Source organism: Palaemon carinicauda, chromosome 14, assembly GCF_036898095.1.
Source record: "Palaemon carinicauda isolate YSFRI2023 chromosome 14, ASM3689809v2, whole genome shotgun sequence".
In the NCBI taxonomy this organism is placed as follows: domain Eukaryota; kingdom Metazoa; phylum Arthropoda; class Malacostraca; order Decapoda; family Palaemonidae; genus Palaemon; species Palaemon carinicauda.
In genome coordinates, this window is record NC_090738.1 from 122,759,680 (window position 1) to 122,780,005 (window position 20,326).

At 46.3% G+C, this 20,326-nt stretch overlaps 1 protein-coding gene across 1 annotated transcript in view; it reads left to right on the forward strand.

The window, feature by feature from the left end:
- LOC137653717 (tectonic-like complex member MKS1) overlaps positions 1-20,326 on the forward strand; it is a 92,234-nt gene that overhangs the window by 12,364 nt on the left and 59,544 nt on the right. Inside the window, exons 4-5 of the mRNA XM_068387317.1 lie at positions 4,272-4,348; positions 4,886-5,017. Of these exons, the coding sequence (XP_068243418.1) occupies positions 4,272-4,348; positions 4,886-5,017 (209 nt within the window). The remainder of the gene's footprint in view (positions 1-4,271; positions 4,349-4,885; positions 5,018-20,326) is intronic.

Here is a 20,326-nt window from a genome sequence, read left to right on the forward strand (position 1 = left end):
GGTAGCACAGGCTTTCAAGCCTGTTCTCTCTGAGTTGGGCCACAAATCCTTGGCTGCATCCACTCCCCTGAAGAGGAAAAGAGGAGTTTTGGACGCGGTAACTTCTCCGAGGACGAAGCTGTCTCCTCGTAAGTCTTCGAGGCAGGCACCCTCCCCCCTCAGACTTTTCTCCCTCCCCTTCGGACGAAGATTTCCTGTCCTCAGGAGAGTCACGTGAGGTGAGACATTCCCCCATCACACCATTGAGGGAAACCCCACCTCGCGCGGCAAAGTCTTCTCGAATAAGGGTGGAGAAGAGCCTGCCTCCGTCGTTGTTGGAGTCCTGCATCCCTCCCAGGAGGGAGTCGAAGGACTCCAAGACAATACCGGGAGGTCCCTAGCACCAAAATCTACAGGCTCAGACATTCTTCTGTTATGGGAACAAACCTGTTTGAGCCTAAGGATGTGAAGCAGGCTGCTGAGAGGTGGAGGAAGTCACAAGACTCCCTCCTACATAGGGCTTTGACATTTAAGCCCTTTAAACCTCCAGCACCCCAGCAACTACGTCCCACCAAGACAACGGTAGTGAAGACAGTGGGGTCTAAGCCCTTTCTGGTCAAGGACAAGTAAGGCAAGAAGTCCTCCAGGGGAGGGAAGAATCCTAGAGGGAGCAGCCGAGGCTGCAAACACTAGGATTGGCAGTCCCCCTGCATGTCCGCCAGTGGGGGGATCCCTACAATGTTGCGCAGACAGGTGGCAGCAACTCGGGGCCGATTCCTGGACGATTTCCGTGATCATTCGGGGATATCGCGTCCCGTTCACAACATCTCTACCTCCCCTGAGGACAAATCCGGTGTCATTTAGCTCCCTTGCCATGGGATCAGCAAGGGGGCAGGCCTTTAGGGCAGAGGTCCAGATTAAAGCAAACTCCGTTCAGCATGGAGAGCGCAAACACGGTCAGTCTTGCAATGAAGCCGCATGACTTCAGGTGTATACTGGATCTGAAGGACAGGTACTTCCAGATACCAGTCAGTCCGTCTTCAAGGAAGTACTTAGTATTCAGCCTAGACCACAAGGGGTACCAGTTCAAGGTGCTGTGTTTCGGTCTCTCTACAGCACCACAGGGTTTCACCAGAAGTGTTCATCCTAATATCATCGTGGGCACACAGGATCGGCATCCGTCTCCTCCATTTACTGGATGACTGCCGGATCCTAGCAGACTCGGAGTCATCCCTTCTTCGACACCGAAACAAACTTCTAGGACTTTGCCAGGATCTGGGGATCATGGTAAATCTCGAGAAGTCCTCTCTGCTTCTCACTCAAAGACTGGTTCACAAAGGCATGATTATAGACACCAATCTCCACTAAGCCTTCCCATCAGACGACAGGATAGCAAGGCTAAGAGGGGTAGCAAGCCCTTTCCTCAGACAAGAAGAGCTTCCAACCCAATCCTGGTTACGTCTTCTCGGTCACCTTTCATCCTTAGCTCGTCTAGTTCCCAACGGTTGCCTCAGGAAGAGATCTCCAGTGGCGGCTCGGGTCCCAGGGGAATCAAGGCTGTGATTTCCCGGGACGTCAGGATCCCTATGGGTCCTGCGGAACAGACGGTCCGCCAGTGGTGGGTGACAGACGAGAACCTACGAAGATGAGTGGATCTTCTCGTCCTTTCCCCAGATTTAATGCTGTTTTTGGACGCCTCAAAGAAAGGGGGTTGTCCACGTTCTGTACCACAGGACCTCAGGCCTATGGTCAGAATCAGAAAAGTGCCTCCATTTAAATCTGCAAGAAATGAAGGCCGTATTCCTTCAACAGTTCCGACAATACCTGGCGGGTCACTCTGGTGGTGATGAGCGACAACACCACAGTAGTGGCTTACATCATCAAGCAAGAAGGTACCTTTTCAGAGCAGCTATCCCATCTCGTAGTTGAGATACTGAGATGGACCGAAGTCCACTCGATTCCACTATCGGCTCGCTTCATTCCAGGTAAGAGGATTGTGCTCGCCGACAGTCTGAGCAGAGCGTCTCAGATAGTGAGTACCGGGTGGTCTTTGGATCATCTAGTATCCAACAAAGTCCTGACTTCGTGGGTTTCCCCGACTGTGGGTCTGTTCACTATAGCGCTGAACTTCAAGCCCCTGCTGTACTGCTCCCCAGTCCTGGATCCCAAGGCACTCTGGCAAGAGCCTTCCAACAACGGTGGGACAACACCGACGTGTACGCCTTTCCCCCGTTCTGTCTGATGAGGAGGGTGCTCAACAAGACCAGAATATCGGTCAATCTCTTGATGACCCTTATAGCTCCGCTATGGCATCACACGGAATGGTTTGCAGACCTTCTGCAACTCCTAACGGAGCTTTCGAGAAAACTCCCTCCGCGACACGAGCTACTCAAACAACCACACGCCAACATCTTTCACAAAGCCGTAGCTTCGCTTCGACTTCACGCCTGGAGACTATCCATCACCTCCTCACTGAGAGAGGATTTTCGCAACAAGTTGCAAACAGGATGTCTGGACACCTGCGTAGGTCATCCGCAGGGGTCTACCAGGCAAAGTGGCGAGTTTTCTGTGGTTGGTGCCACTATTCCAACAATAGCAGAGTTCTTCGTGTACAGTATTTGCGGGAAGAATGCGCCTTTCAGTCTCGGCAGTGAAAGGCTATCACTCAGCCTTAAGTGTAGCCTTCAGGCTCAAAGGAGTGGACATCTCTTCCTTGCTGGAACTTTCCCTACTCATACGAAATTATGAACTTACCTGCCCTCAGTCGGAAGTGAGACCTCCTCCATGGAACGGGGTTCGAGTTCTCATGTCTCTTAACCATTACGCCAGGCTTCAGATCCCCACCTAACTTGGAAGACGGTGTTCCTACTAGCTTTGGCCTCGGCCAAGCGAGTCAGTGAACTTCATGGTCTCTCGTATGACATCGCCCATGCAAGGGGATGGGGGGAGGTAACGTTCAGATCCGTCCCTGAGTTTGTTACTAAGACTGAGAATCCGGGAGGGTCGGACCCTCGATTCGACTATTTCCGGATTTCGAGTCTTCGTTCTGTAACAGATGACCCAGATCATCCCCTACTGTGTCCAGTAAGGAGTCTGAGGCTATATCTCAAAAGAACGACTGCAGTTCGTCCATCTCGGCATGGATTCGTAGGGTGATCCATCTGTCCCTGAATACTGACCCTCCTCCATCACGTCGCCCTAGAGCACATGATTTCAGGGGCGTAGCTACGTCCCTGGCCTTCAAGAAGAACTTTTCAGTGACGCAGGTTCTACAAGCAGGAGTGTGGAAGCGTCATGTGACCTTCACAGCCCACTACCTGCAAGACGTAACACACAGGAGGCTCGATACGTTCTCTATCGGCCCTGTGTTGGCTGCACAACAGCTGGTTTAAAACCTCAGGCTCCTTAATGGACTAGTAGCAGAAGGTTAAGGGCATTGTTACCCGGTCTTAGTCTGCATGAAGGGAAAGATTTGTCTGGCCCTTATTCTTTTCTTCATCCTCCCCTCTCTTGGGGAAAGCAGCATCCTGGGTTCTCTGCACAGCTGACCTCGAACCACTGCAGGTAAACCATGTTTCCTTGTGCTCCTAGTATTAAGTTGATACTGTCACGTCCCCATACCCTGATGAGGTGGTATTGGGAGAGTCCTAGCCTAAAGTTTCCATCTAAAGGACTTCAGGTCAACTTCCTAGGACGAGTCACACTTAATACCTTCACACACAGCTTACGTAGGCCGCAGCCCTTGCATAGCAAGGTTCTAGCGAGGTGCAGGGACTCCTTATTGTTGAGTGCTGACACACTCAGATACTGAGTCCCCGGGCAAAAACAAAAGCCAGTACTGGCTGGGGACTTACCTCCCTTCCTAAGGGGTGAGTCACCCATGTTAAATAGTGTGGTTTGTATTTCAGTTACGGAAAAAAATGACAAATTCGTAGGTAATTTGTATTTTTCGTAACTATACAAACCTTAGCTATTTAATCAAACTTGCCCGCCAGCCCTATCCCCCATGAAGTCCTACCTCTAAGCAAAGTGAGCTAAATCACAGGTGTGTGGGAGGGGAGTGGGTAGCAATCTACCCTCCCTACCCCCCGCTAACTAGCGGTGGGGTAGTAAACGCTCGTTAAAATTCTAATGGCTCGACATTTCAGCTACGCCGAAAGTAATTACCCATATTAGATAGCTAAGGTTTGTATAGTTAGGAAAAATATGAATTTGTCATTTTTATACTTGATGTAATTTTCAGTTACATGCAAATTTTGATGTCTTTTCAAGATAACTTATTTACTCCACAGATTCATGAACGGGCATCATCATCAGAAGGACTGGAGCCAGAAGTCTTGGAGCGAAGGAGAAACAACTCTACTGTTAGGTATAGTTAAAGCATTAAAAAGGTTCATGAAAATTCTTCCTCTTGAAGTTTTGACAGAATCAAAAGCTTTCTCATAGTCTATAAATGTCATACATAGTGGCTTCTCATACTCTGTTGATTTTATCATTAGCTCGTTAATTACATGATTATGGTCAGTTGTTGAATACCTGCTTCTGAATCCTGTCTGCTCTCATGGTTGATTAAAGTCTAGCTGTCTTTATATTCGGCCTAATATTATCTTTGTAAATATTTTATATTACTAAGGGTAAACTTATTGGGCAGTAATTTTTCAGATCTTTTTGTGCCTTCCATTTTGTGAATTAGTATATATTTTTCTCAAAAAGGACTACTTCAACCCACCAACAATGCTGGACATGGATTGCACCAAAAGATTACATAATAGCAGTAGTATATAATGTTACCTAACAATGAATACAAATAAGCATTTATAGTTATACAAAAAATTATTGCTTTAATTCATCACTGAAAATTCTTTTCCTACTCAAGTACTTATTTTTTAATGGAATTTTTTGAAAGGAGGGGCAGCAAGGATAGTGTTGATCATCCCGAGCCAATTTTCAAAGTCAAGAAGAAAACTGAGCCAAAAAAGGATACCAGTGCAGAGCATCAATATTTTTACATCATGGCTGATTTAGCACCACCTGAAAGGTAAAAGTAAGGTTATATGGTACATTTAGATAACTTCATATTCATTGAAAAGAAATTTCAATTTGTTGATATTTCTACATTTCTGTCATAAATCATAGTAAGGTTTGTGATGAGTTTAATGGACGGGTAATTTCATGCCTAGGTTTCAGTATGTGAACAATGGGGACTTCCATTTGCAATGCTTATATGTATATTTTTCCATTTTGTTCCCATTTGTTTCTATTCAGCGTGCATACACAGTTCCAGACAGTTCCACAGGGTCAAGTTTCCCGAGAAAGATGGATTTCTAGCAGCATTTGTGCTAGTAGCACGGACAAAAAAAATTAAGATGGAATGGAGTCCTGAGACTGGGGTTGAAGGGGTTTTGCTACTGGAGTTAATTGCCAACGAACTTGACAAGATGGAGAGAACAATTCCATATCAATTAAATACAAATAGATTATGCCTATTCTAAGCAAGGCATTAGATCATGCCATACCCTACTTCAGCCATGTACTGTAGTTTATTAAATCCCCAAATATTGTTTAAAAACTTTTGCACGTAATTTGGACAAATTAGTAACGCAGGTGCGCAAACACACACACACTCTCTCTCTCTCTCTCTCTCTCTCTCTCTCTCTCTCTCTCTCTCTCTCTCTCTCTCTCTCTCTCTCTCTCTCTCTCTCTCTCTCAATCTTACTTAAATTATTCAATAAAAATAAACCTTATGGTGTGTTGATAGTAATATGAATAACCAGGAGCCTAAACAACCTTCTTCCAAACCTTGTAAGCCAAGGGAATACTGTACACTCCAAGAGTCGTACCAAGGTTAGCTTGCCTTAGATAAATACCAATAGGAAGTCATCAACTTTTACAACATACGTTTGTTCAAAATGGTTAATTTTGCAACTTTTGTTAATTTTTAGACCAAAAATGTACATTTTCTGCGCCTATACCCTTATATCTACACCAAATGACCTGAAGTTTTGTATGAGGGTACCTTAGATATATGTCCACTGGATGTGTCACATTTTTTGTATACATCACTCCAAAATTAATAATTTTAGTGATTTTCGTCTGTGTTGTGAAAAAAAAAACATGCATTTTTTGCTCCTATGCTCTGGTATTTAAACCATATGACCGGAAATTTGGTATGGAAAGGCCTATATGTCCACAGGACTATTCACAATTTTTGCATACGCCACTTCAGAATGATTTTTTGAGGGGATTTTGGCCATTTTTAGTCCAAAAATGTATATTTCAAAAATGCCCTTTTAGAGTAGGGTGATGTCGTGATGGAAATCTATGGGGCATTTATTTATGGAAAAGATTACCTTTCTAGTTTCTAGTTTCTGTATAGTATACAATTTGCTATTTTATTTTCTATTTACTGACTGATTTTGATTAGTATATACTGTAGTCATTTATAATACTAATGATAATTTTACTGGTATTGGTAATGACGAGAGAGACAGAGATATGCATAATTTGGTCTGATTGATTTGATGTTTTATTTGTCTCTCGATCTCTGTAAGCAGTAATATTCGTGTCAACAATCCTATACCTACCTCCAGTGTATGAAAACTACATCACATCTCATTAGGACTACCAACATAAATCCTGTCACAAACCTTTTTTGCTTTGGAAACTGAACTCGGTGGAATTGTTTTGGAACTGTACCGTACTGTGCCATTATGTATTTTTCAATATTAAACTTAGCCGGTGATTATATAAGCTGCAGCTCTGCTGCCCGACAGAAAAACTCTACGTTCAAAATACGCCAGCGATCGCTATGCAGGTAGGGGGTGTACATCAACAGCGCCATCTGTCGAGCAGGTACTCAGTACTCAATGTAAACACAGAACCAATTTTCTCTCTGTCGTGCCACCGGCAAGACCTACTAAATTCGCTATTGCTTACTGGATTGGTTTTCACATATTTTGGTGAAGTACACATTTCTAGTTTTGAGCTTTCGCTATGCAGGTGTTTTATCTTCATCTCAAAACTTGAACTCGTTTTGGATAGATTTAATTATGGTGACAAGGAGAGTATGGACTCTCTTTCACTTTTAAATGGCCGACCCTTCCCTTAGACGGAAGTGTGTTTAGGTTTTTAGTAATTTTGCTTAACACGTTATAGATCTATATATTTTATATCTCTCCGCCTTTATTAGGCCTCTTCGATTAACTTTCCATTTATTATAAACATATAAAAATAAATTTTTATGTTTTGTTTATATGCGACCTTTCCTGATAGTAGGCGGTCCTTACTTGGAACCGAAGTTAATCAACGTTGAGCCCGTTATATCGTATTTAGCCTTTAAAGAATTTAAAACTTTTTAAAATTTAATGTTTTATGAAAGAATTTCTTTGATAGTCTTCGTACTGTTTTCAAAGATGAACTAACGTTTAGACTACGCAGTTGTTGACGTTCAGGACGTTCAACATGCGCTCTATCGTTACGATAGAGAGAGAGTGTATCACGGTTTCACTTTGCAGTAAGAGTAAATCGATTCTGACGTTTTGTTCATTCTTTCTTAGCTTAAATGTTTTAAATTCTAAATTAAAGGAACTTTTTATTTGGAAAACCTTTCAGTTTTTTCCTTTAGTCAAATAACATGTTTTTTTGACGATATATAATTGGGCTCTTCTCTTAGGTGCGAAATCAAGAGAGAAAGAGAGAGAGAGATAGAGACGGAGGGAGAGAGAGGAGAGAAAACTTTCCGTTCAAGCGGGTAACGTTTTTCTCGAGTTGCTCTCGTCCCTAGTCGCTGTACGGGGAGGAAGGATAAAACGTTTTTAGTTTTTTATTCTCGTCCCCAGGCTATGTGCGGTGAGAGATTGAAAACGTAGTTATATGAACTAGTGTTTAGTCTCTTTCCCAGCCACTGATTTTTTTATCTTAAAATGTTTTCTGTTTTTTGCTGGTATTAATGAGCTTGCATTATACGACTGATTTCACAATTACTACCTTTTAATGAAGGGTAGAATTGTGTGTTTCAGGTAGAAATCAGTAAAAGTTTCGATTTCAGTGAAATAAGTGCAAAACAGAAAATCGATAAAGTGATATGCGCAAAGTGTTACAGTGTTGCGTCCGAGGGTTCGTCTGTTCGTGCCTGTCGTTCACCTAGTCCGGGACCTCTTGCAAGCTCCCAAGCCCAGGGGAGAAGTAATGTCGAACGACTTATGGGTTCGAGAGGCCTTGACCAACGAACAGACGTTTTCCCTCTGTGGTTTCGGGCGTATCTACCCAAGATCGCCCCACCCACTCTAAGACGAGAGAGCCCATTTATTCCTCGTCTGCGGAAGAGGTTTCTCGTAAGAAACCATGGACCAAGGTCTCGCGGCTTATTAAGCGCAAGTCGGTCCTTTCCGCGCAAGTCCAACGGCCCAGTTGTAGCCACTGGGTCAGTTCGGACTCGCTGCAGTCTTCCGACGACTGCTCACCTCCTAAGAGAGGCAAAGCGGTACCGCATCAGGCAGTCACACCGTCTGTTGCCGCACCTGCTCCTGTAGACCCTAGTGGTCTTTGCTGCAGACCATGCAGTCTCAGTTAACGTCATTGATGCAGGACTTTCGTGCGGAGAAGGTTGACACTGCACCAACCTCTAGCCTACAACCAACCACGGTTGTGCGTCCTGTGGACGCTGAGACGACCTTCTCCCGCACTCCAAGAGAGTCCCGCCACCCATGCGTTCCAGTGTACCCTGCCAGCCGCATGTTGACGTTCAGCGACGCACGGAATCTTCCGTTGACGTTCGCGAGGTACAACAACAGTCTAAGTTGTTTTGTTTTGACGCGGTGCGTCAACTTCAGCATTCTAGAGTTGTTTTGACTGCTCAGTCTAGACAGTCAAAGCAGTCTCGAGTGGACACTGTACGTCCTCACACACCTGTTGTGGTTGACAGTTCAGTTGTTGACAGTTCACAGACTGTCAAGCAGTTACATGACGTTGCCTTCTGGTCTGCTACTTATGCACCAGTGAGAGACTCACTGAGGTAACCTAACTTTTATCGGACAAGGTTCCTGTGGATGAGGAAGTTGCTGTTCTCCTTCCTACTGATATTCCCTTGAGGACTCTGTCAGATGGAGAGGAGCCTTAAGCTGCTTAGCCTCCTATGGACTTTAATTAAATCATGATGATTTTTTTTAAGGATCTTCGTCCGGATCTTGTAACTGCTGCTCCTCGTTCGCCTAAACGTCAAAACTTACACTAGGCCTAGCTACTTCGAAGCCGTTGTTTTTAAGCTAGTGCTCTCTCGCTCTCCTAGAGAGCGTTACGTTGGCTAGGCGACTGGTTTTTGCACCAGGAGGAGTTTTTAGGGATACAGCCTTTGATTTCCCTTCTTTTAAACTGGCTTATAGAGCGAGAGTCTGATATGACACGAGAGAAGTTCTCGGCTTGGGAGTTCATGCCTCTGCCCAGATAGACTTCTCAATTCTGGTAGACTCGCCCTGGCGCCTAGCCAGGAGACGCTCCAAGTTGTTTACAAGTCAACTTCTCAGCTTTTGTCAAGCCTTTGAAGTTTTGCTGTACTATTATGTCACACATAACAAGGCTTTCAGGGATGGTAAACGGTTCCGCCTCAGTCGCTAACCCCGTCTGTTGCCACACCTGCTCCCGTAGACCCTAAATGGGCTTTGCTGCAAGCCATGCAGTCCAAGCTTGCGTCCTTGATAGAGGACTTAAATGCGGAGAAGAACCTTCTGGCCAACAACCTTCCAACCGGTCGGTTGTGCGCCCTGTTGACGCTGAGGTAACCTACTCGCGTCTGCCAGTTGAGGTGGTTCCTCCTTCTGGCCAACAACCTTCCAACCGGTCGGTTGTGCGCCCTGTTGACGCTGAGGTAATCTACTCGCGTCTGCCAGTTGAGGTGGTTCCTCCTTCTGGCCAACAACCTTCCAACCGGTCGGTTGTGCGCCCTGTTGACGCTGAGGTAACCTACTCGCGTCTGCCAGTTGAGGTGGTTCCTCCACCGATGCGACCCAGTGTGGGTTGCCAGTCGCACGTTGACGTTAAGCGACGCTCGGAGGTGGTTGTTGACGTTCAGGACGTTCAACAACCAGCAGAGGTGACTTGTTGTGACGCAGTGCGTCATCCTCAGCAACCCGGTAGGGTGTTGACTGCACAACCCAGACGGTCTAGACAGTTTCGGGTTGACGCTGTACTTCCTCGCGCACCCATGGTTGTTGACAGTTCACAGACTGTGCAGCAGTTCCATTATATTGCGTCCAGCTCCGTCACGCATCCACCAGTGCGACCGGATTCAGCGAGTCAGACGTTGCCCACTCCGTTGCCGTTTCCTCATCAGTTTCGGATGAGGAACCCTCTGATGAGGACGTTGCTGAACAAGACGATCAGCCCCCAGCCCTGCTATCCATCCAGAAGATGCTGAAGAAGGAACGCTGCTCAGTCAGGCTGTGGATGAGTCTGGTAGGGACACTGTCATCCGTGGATCAATTTGTGTCACTAGGAAGACTACACCTCCGTCCTCTTCTATACCATCTAGCTTTTCACTGGAAAAAGGACAAGACGCTAGAAGCGGTCTCGATCCCGGTTTCCGGAAAGATAAAGTCTTGTCTGACTTGGTGAAAGGACTATATCAACCTTAGAGAGGGTCTTCCCCTAACTGTTCAGACTCCCAACCACGTTCTCTTCTCGGACGCATCGGACGTAGGCTGGGGTGCGACATTAGACGGTCGGGAATGCTCGGGATTATGGAACTCGAGTCAAAGGACAATGCATTTCAACTGCAAGGAGCTTCTGGCAGTACGTCTGACCTGGAAAAGCTTCAGGTCTCTCCTTCAAGGCAAAGTGGTGGAGGTGAACTCGGACAACACCACGGCTTTGGCGTACATCTCCAAGCAAGGAGGGACCTACTCTCTGACGTTGTACGAGATCGCAAGGGACCTCCTCACCTGGTCAAAAGGTCTAGACATATCACTAGTAACGAGGTTCATCCAAGGCAACTTGAATGTCATGGCAGATTGTCTCAGTCGGAAGGGACAAATAATTTCAACAGAATGGACCCTCCACAAGGATGTATGCAAGAGACTTTGGGCCACCTGGGGCCAGCCAACCATAGATCTCTTCGCAACCTCGATGACCAAGAGGCTCCCAATATTTTGCTCACCAATCCCGGACCCAGCAGCAGTTCATATAGATGCCTTTCTACTAGATTGGTCACATCTAGATCTATATGCATTCCCTCCGTTCAAGATTGTCAACAAGGTACTGCAGAAGTTCGCCTCTCACGAAGGGACAAGGTTGACGCTAGTTGCTTCCCTCTGGCCCGCGAGAGAATGGTTCACCGAGGTACTTCGATGGCTAGTAGACGTTCCCAGAACACTTCCCCTAAGGGTGGACCTTCTACGTCAGCCACGCGTAAAGAAGGTACACCAAGGCCTCCACGCTCTTCGTCTGACTGCCTTCAGACTATCGAAAGACTCTCGAGAGCTAGAGACTTTTCGAAGGAGGCAGCCAGAGCGATTGCTAGAGCAAGGAGAACATCCACCCTTAGAGTCTACCAATCGAAGTGGGAAATCTTCCGAAACTGGTGCAAGTCAGTATCCGTATCCTCGACCAGTACCCCTGTAACTCAAATAGCTGACTTCCTCTTATATCTGAGGAAAGAACGATCTCTTTCAGCTCCCACTATCAAGGGTTACAGAAGCATGTTGGCATCAGTCTTCCGTCACAGAGGCTTAGATCTTTCCAACATAAAGATCTACAGGACCTCCTTAAGTCTTTTGAGACCACGAAGGAGCGTCGTTTGGTTACACCTGGTTGGAATTTAGACGTGGTACTAAGATTCCTTATGTCAGACAGGTTCGAAACGCTACAATCAGCCTCCCTGAAAGATCTCACCTTAAAGACTCTTTTCCTGGTATGCTTAGCCACAGCTAAAAGAGTCAGTGAGATTCATGCCTTCAGCAAGAACATCGGATTCTCATCCGAAACGGCTACATGTTCTACAACTTGGTTTTCTAGCCAAAAACGAGCTGCCTTCTCGGCCTTGGCCAATATCGTTCGATATTCCAAACTTATCGTATGGTTGGAAATGAACTAGAAAGAGTCTTATGTCCTGTAAGAGCTCTTAAGTTCTATTTAAAACGAACTAAACCTTTACAAGGCCCGTCTGAAGCTTTATGGTGTTCAGTTAAGAAACCATCTTTGCCTATGTCAAAGAATGCTTTATCCTATTTTATCAGACTGTTAATACGAGAAGCTCATTCCCATCTGAATGAGGAAGACCAAGCTTTGCTGAAGGTAAGGACACACGAAGTAGAGCTGTCGCAACTTCCGTGGCCTTTAAACAAAATATATCTCTGCAAAGTTTAATCGACGCAACCTATTGGAAAAGCAAGTCAGTGTTCGCGTCTTTTTATCTTAAGAATGTCCAGTCTCTTTACGAGAACTGCTACACTCTGGGACCATTCGTAGCAACGAGTGCAGTAGTGGGTGAGGGCTCAACCACTACAATTCCCTAATTCCATAACCTTTTTAATCTTTCTCTTGAAATGTTTTATTATTGTTTTTGGGTTGTCCGGAAGGCTAAGAAGCCTTTCGCATCCTACTTGATTTGGCGGGTGGTCAAAGTCATTTCTTGAGAAGCGCCTAGATTAGAGGTTTTGATGAGGTCCTGTTGTATGGGTTGCAACCCTTGATACTTCAGATCCTAGGGGTCGCTCAGCATCCTAAGAGGATCGCGAGGCTCCGTAAGGAAGACGTACTTAAAAAGGCAGAGTAATTGTTCAAGTCGACTTCCTTACCAGGTACTTATTTATTTTATGTTTGTTATTTTGAATAACTGCTAAAATGAAATACAAAATACTTAGCTCATAATAATGTAAACAAGTAATGCTGGTCTCTACCCACCCCCCTGGGTGTGAATCAGCTTATATAATCACCGGCTAAGTTTAATATTGAAAAATGTTATTTTTATTAATAAAATAAATTTTTGAATATACTTACCCGGTGATTATATATTAAAGGACCCTCCCTTCCTCCCCAATAGAGACCCAGTGGACCGAGGAGAAAATTGGTTCTGTGTTTACATTGAGTACTGAGTACCTGCTCGACAGATGGCGCTGTTGATGTACACCCCCTACCTGCATAGCGATCGCTGGCGTATTTTGAACGTAGAGTTTTTCTGTCGGGCAGCAGAGCTGCAGCTTATATAATCACCGGGTAAGTATATTCAAAAATTTATTTTATTAATAAAAATAACATTTCTCTATGCACTGTAATTGATTTAGTATGTTGAAGCTCTTTTTTGAGGAGTTAGTAAGAACTGTAATAGACATTACTAGGGGCTTCACTTTGTGAGAAATGTCTCCTTACTCCAAACTTTTTATTAGGATTAGGGATTTTGATTTGCAACCGTATCATGAAAATTATTCGAAAACAATTAATCGAAAACAATTATTTGAAAACTATTATTCGAAAAACAGCTATTCGAATGGAAAATTGTTCGAAAGAAAGTTATTCGAAAGGACAATTATACGAAATGATAAATATTCGAAATGTTGTTTGAACCTTACGCTTATAGGCAATTGTAGCTTGAAATCGATGGTTTCATATTCGTGAAAGACAAACAAGTTGGTAACAAGATATATTGGAAGTGCAATAAGTTTGCATCGTATTGCAAAATCCGAACAATTACTAATGATGGTAAAGTGATTAAAGTTCCTTGTGAACATACCGGTAATCATTCTGGTGATGCCGTAAATACAGAAGTGAGTAGTTTTATGAACAAAGTGAAAAGGGATGCTAAAGAAGGGCGTGATTCTCCTCAAAATATCATTTCTGTGCTCAACCTGTGTCGCTCCGTGAAATGCTCCTTAAAGCACCAATTCAAAGGTATAAATATTGCTAAATATACCAGAGAAAAAAGTTGCATGGAATGCTAGGAATATATCCAGCTCGCTCACCCCTAAAGGGTGTCGGTATTAAAACTGGGGCGAGTGATACCACTACCAGAGATCCCTTTCCAATTAGACTTCTCCCTCCTCAAAATCCCCCATTACTATGAGGTGTAATCCCTTTTCTACAGCTCCATCGCAATTAAGTGAAAGTGCCGCGCAAGCTTTACCACAAATAAGCTCTATAAAAAGAACTATTCATAAAGTAAAATATATATCCTCAAAATGTAAATTAGATTATTTTGAAGATTCGTGGATTGGTCGTCCTTCAAGACGTCATCGACGTAGTCCTATGTTTGAAATAAGTATGTGGTCTTGTTTTGAGAGAGTCAATACTGATTTGCCTAGGACTAACAATGCATTTGAAGGATGGCACAGAGCTTTTTTACAGCAAATGTCATATCATCCAACAATATGGAAGTTCCCAGATGCTCTAAAAAGAGAGCAGGATTTCCAAGAAATTCACATTGCAAAATTAAGAGCAGGAAGCACAAGTATGAAGAGTTCCAAGAAATATCGTGACTTGAATGAAAGGATAAAAAGATTAGTGGCAACCTTTGAAGAGTACTCAGTATTAGAGTATTAATTAAAGTAAATCTGTTTCATCATGAATTTCATCTTTTTTTGTATTTTTGGATAAAGAATTTTCAATATTAAACTTACCCGATAATCATGTAGCTGTCAACTCCGTTGCCCGACAGAATTCTATGGAGGGATACGCCAGCTATCACAATACTAGAAGGGGGTGTACTTACCAGCGCCACCTGTGGCCAGGTACTCAAGTACTTCTTGTTGACACCTCCTCAATTATTCCTCTGTCGTGCTTCCGGCAAGACGTTTTGGGATACGCTTATGATCTTCGAGTTTGTTCACGGCTAATTGGTGAAGTATTCTCTCAGATTTCGGCTGTCGCATTACTGGAAACCTTCTTATATTAGCTAGATAGCTTTTATATAGTCCTGATTAACGGTTAACGATCTTTTGCTTGATTTTGGAAACCCCTTTGGCTAACTCTTTGGATTCAAGATGTCTGACATTTCGCAAGCCCCCTCCCATAGACGATGTAGGTCTTGCAATAGGCGTATTCCGAAGGCCTCGGTAGATCCTCACACCGCTTGTTCTGACTGTAGGGACAGGCCCTGTCAGTTAGAAAATCGATGTGAGGAATGCGCCGGACTTTCGGAACTGGAATTTGTCCGTCTTTTAAAATATTCATCTAAGTTAGAGAGAGGTAGAGTTAGGAGGAGTTCTTCTCACTCTTCAATGTTTTCCTCACCTCATGATCCCCTACCTTTTCCTACCCCTGTAGTGGCTACCCCCGAACCTACTGTTTGCCCTCCGCCTGATATGTCTGTTGTTTTGCGTGCTATTCAGGCCTTAGGCGATAAAGTAGAGTCAGTGGTAAGTGACCATAAGTCTCTGATGGCCGAAGTTAAGGAACTTAAGGTCAAGAGTGCAGTGGGTGGAGTTAGTGCCAGTGCTGTGACGAGTGCTAGTGTCAGTGCAGTGCCAAGTGCTAGTGTCAGTGCCAGTGTGGTGCGTGAGGATTCTTCTGTGCGAGCCAGTCGTCCTCCCAGTCCGGGACCTCTTGCAAGCTCCCATGCCCAGGGGAGAAGCAATGTCGAAGGGCATAAGGGTTCGGCAGGCCTTGTTAGGCGCACAGAAGTTTCCTCGGTGGTTGCGGGCGTGTCTTCCAAAGACCGTCACTCCCACCCGCAGACGATTGAGCCCGTCTTTTTCTCGTCCGCTGATCATCTGTCAGGGAAGAAACGTTGGTCTCAGGTCTCGAGACCACTTAAACGCAGAGTCCAGTCCGCGAGTGCTCAGCCAGGTTGCAGTCATTGGCTCAGCTCTGACTCGCCGCAGTCATCTGTCGACTGCACTCCGCCCAAGAGGAGTAAGGTTCTGCCACAACAGAGCTCGACTGTCGACCCTAAGTGGACTCTACTACAGTCCATGCAAGCACAGCTTTCGGACTTGATGCGTGAGTGTCGGGCTGAGAGTGTTGCTCCTCCGCCTCCGCCTACACTCCCTCCGCCTGCGCTCGCTCCGCCTGCGCTCGCTCCGCCTGCGCTTGCTCCGCCTGATCGCAGTACCACCTGCCAGGCGTACGAGGTTGAGCCACGGTCTGAGTTTGCTGTTCCCAGTGGTGTTCAGCCTCCGCCTTCTTTAAGGCAACCTTTGCTATGGGATCAGGAGGATTATACCTCTCTTCCTCCGCCTCCCTTTGCTGCTCCACCAGTGGTGCAACTCTTGGCTGAGGTACAACAACCTCTCCCGTCCATGAGTCAGTCTCCTCAGCTCTCGCTGCAGCGAGCTCAACCATCCACAAGGCAAGCTCCACTACACCTTGGCCTTGCGCCTCAGGAGCCTCAGTTTGCGAGACATTTACCTTGTTCTGCGCAGCCTCAACCTCATCACGCTCCGCTCACACCACAGGAACAGGAACTTGCTACTCCGCTTCCACCAACCGCTCAGCAAGCGCAATCCTTGGGTTCAACCGCTCATGCTAGGAGTCAGCCTCCTCCACCCATGCGCCTTCCTTCTGCTTCGTCTGCTATTCAGCCTTTGCAGTCTGAGCCTCAGGTTCTCCCTCAACAGTTACTTGTAGAGGAAACCACTATTGTTCCTACTCGTTCTGACTCTGCTGTTCAGCATTCTTGTCCGATACCTTCGCTACACTCTGGTGATGAGGCGTCTGATGATGAGGAGGCACACCTGGATCCCTCATCAGACTTGGATGAATCCAAGCCTTCTCCACAGTCTATTGACTTTCGTAAGGTCTTGGTTCTGCTTATGGAGGTTTACCCAGACCACTTTGTCTCTGCTATTCCCCGCTCTCCGCCATCTGAGTTTTCGCTGGGCATACAACAAGCTAAGTCCTCCTATACTAAGCTAGTCCTAGCAAGGTCCTCTAAGAGAGCATTAAGGATCTTAGGGGAGTGGCTGCAGTCTAAGCAACACCTAGGCAAGACTTCTTTCATGTTCCCGCCGACCAAGCTCACTTCGAAAGCGAGCGTTTGGTATGCCACAGGAGAAGCACCAGGCTTGGGAGTACCTGCCTCTGCCCAGGCTGACTTCTCAAGTCTGGTGGACTCGCCTCGGAGAACTGCAATGAGGCGCTCTAAGGTTTGCTGGACCTTCTCAGACCTTGATCACTTACTGAAAGGACTGTTTAGAGCATTTGAGATGTTCAACTTTCTTGACTGGTGCCTGGGGGCCCTCAGCAAGAAGACCTCTCCTGCGGACAAGGATTCTGCCATGCTATTAATGTCCTGCATGGATAAGGCCATTAGGGATGGATCTGGTGAGCTTGCATCGATGTTTGTATCAGGGGTTTTGAAGAAAAGGGAACAGCTGTGTACCTTCCTTTCCTCCAGCATTACACCTTGCCAAAGGTCACAACTCCTTTTTGCTCCGCTCTCGAAGTTCCTCTTCCCTGAAGAGCTGGTTAAGGACTTGTCTGCTGCCCTGATACAAAAGGACACACACGATCTTGTAGCCTCATCGGCTCGTAAGTCTAAGGTTACTACCTCAGTCCCCAAGACTTATCGCTCACCAGTGGCTGATACCCCTGCGACGAGGTTCATACCGCCCTTTCGTGGTAGAGCCCCCAGCCGAGGAAGCTCCCGTCCAGACTCTTTCAGGAGCAAGTCCAGGAAAGGCTCCAGGACATCTAAAGGTAAACACTGACTCTCCGCATCTCCAGACAGCAGTAGGAGCCAGGCTCAAGATCTTCTGGCGAGCCTGGGAGAAGAGAGGTGCAGACGCCCAGGCTGTCAGTTGGCTGAGGAACGGTTACAGGATTCCATTCTGCCTCAAACCACCTCTGACCACATCACCCATCAACCTCTCTCCCAACTACAAAGAAGAGGACAAGAGGCTAGCATTGCACCAGGAGGTGTCGCTACTTGTGCAGAAGAAGGCAGTGGTTATAGTCCGGGACCATCAATCCCCGGGCTTCTACAACCGTCTCTTTCTTGTGGCCAAGAAGACAGGAGGTTGGAGACCGGTGCTGGACGTCAGCGCGCTCAACGCGTATGTCACCAAGCAGACGTTCACGATGGAGACGACGAAGTCGGTCTTAGCAGCGGTCAGGCAGGAGGACTGGATGGTCTCGTTGGACTTGAAAGATGCCTACTTTCACGTTCCTATTCATCCAGACTCCCAACCTTTCCTGAGATTCGTTTTCGGAAAGGTTGTCTACCAATTCCAAGCCCTGTGTTTTGGCCTAAGCACAGCTCCTATGGTCTTTACTCATCTGATGAGGAATATAGCAAAATTCCTACACTTATCGGACATCAGAGCCTCCCTCTACTTGGACGACTGGCTGTTGAGAGCCTCCACGAGTCGTCGCTGTCTGGAGAATCTCAATTGGACTTTAGACTTAATCAGAGAACTGGGTCTATTAGTCAACATAGAAAAGTCTCAACTCATTCCCTCCCAATCCATTGTGTACCTGGGAATGGAGATTTGGAGTCAGGATTTTCGGGCTTTTCCTTCGGCCCCCAGGATAAGCCAAGCCCTAGAGTGCATCATGAGCATGCTGAAGAGGAGCAGTTGCTCGGTGAGACAGTGGATGAGTCTCACAGGGACCCTTTCATCACTGGCCCTGTTCGTCGAGCTAGGGAGACTCCACCTCCGCCCTCTTCAATTCCATCTTGCAGCTCATTGGGACAAGGGTTCGACTCTCGAAGCAGTCTCTATCCCAATCACCCAAGAGATGAAGACCACTCTCCTGTGGTGGAAGCACAACCTCCTTCTCAGGGAGGGTCTATCGTTGGCTATTCAGACCCCCAATCTTCATCTCTTCTCAGATGCATTGGACTCGGGCTGGGGTGCGACCTTGAACGGACGGGAATGCTCGGGAACGTGGAACGAAGAACAGGGATTACTCCACATCAACTGCAAGGAGCTACTAGCAGTTCATTTAGCCCTGTTGCACTTCAAGTCCCTCCTGCTAGGCAAAGTGGTGGAGGTGAACTCAGACAATACCACAGCCTTGGTTTACATCTCCAAGCAAGGAGGGACCCATTCGAGGAGCCTATACGAGATCGCAAGGGACCTCCTCATTTGGTCAAGAGGTCTTAACCTCACTCTGGTCACGAGGTTCATTCAGGGCGATATGAACGTCTCAGCAGATCGCCTAAGCAGAAGGAATCAGGTCATTCCCACGGAATGGACCCTCCACAAGAGTGTGTGCAACAGACTTTGGACCTTGTGGGGTCAACCTACCATAGATCTGTTTGCCACCTCCATAACCAAGAGACTTCCGCTGTACTGTTCCCCTGTTCCAGACCCTGCAGCAGTTCATGTGGATGCTTTTCTACTGAACTGGTCCCATCTCGACCTGTACGCATTCCCACCGTTCAAGATAATAAACAAAGTTCTGCAGAAATTCCTCTCGCACGAAGGGACACGGCTGACGCTGGTTGCTCCCCTTTGGCCTGCAAGAGAATGGTTCACAGAGGTACTTCAATGGCTAGTCGACATCCCCAGGACTCTACCTCTAAGAGTGGACCTTCTACGTCAACCTCACGTAGACAGGTTGCACCCAAACCTCCACGCTCTTCGGCTGACTGCCTTCAGACTGTCGAAAGATTCGCTAGAGCTAGAGGCTTTTCGAAGGAGGCAGCCAGTGCGATTGCCAGAGCGAGAAGGGTTTCCACTCGTAGAGTCTACCAGTCTAAGTGGGAGGTCTTCCGAAGCTGGTGTAGAGCCAATTCAATATCCTCTACCAATACCTCTGTGACCCAAATAGCTGACTTCCTTCTACATCTTAGGAATGAGAGATCCCTTTCAGCCCCTACGATTAAAGGATATAGGAGTATGTTGGCTTCAGTTCTCCGCCACAGAGGTTTGGACCTTTCTTCCAACAAGGACCTTCAAGACATTCTTAAGTCTTTTGAGACGTCTAAAGAGCGTCGTCTATCCACTCCAGGCTGGAACCTAGACGTAGTCTTAAGGTTCCTTATGTCTCCTAGGTTCGAACCTCTCCAGTCAGCTTCCTTCAAGGACCTTACCCTCAAGACTCTCTTTCTCGTCTGCCTTGCAACAGCTAAGAGAGTCAGTGAGGTTCATGCCTTCAGCAAGAACATTGGTTTCACGACCGAATCTGCAACATGTTCTTTTCAGCTTGGATTCCTAGCAAAGAACGAACTTCCTTCACGTCCTTGGCCTAGATCGTTTGAAATACCTAGCCTCTCCAACATGGTAGGTAACGAACTAGAGAGAGTTCTTTGCCCTGTCAGAGCTCTCAAATTTTATCTTAAGAGGTCTAAACCTCTTCGAGGACAGTCAGAAGCCTTATGGTGTGCCATCAAGAAACCTTCGAGGCCCATGTCCAAGAATGGGGTTTCATATTATATAAGGCTTCTGATTAGAGAAGCCCACTCTCACTTAAAGGA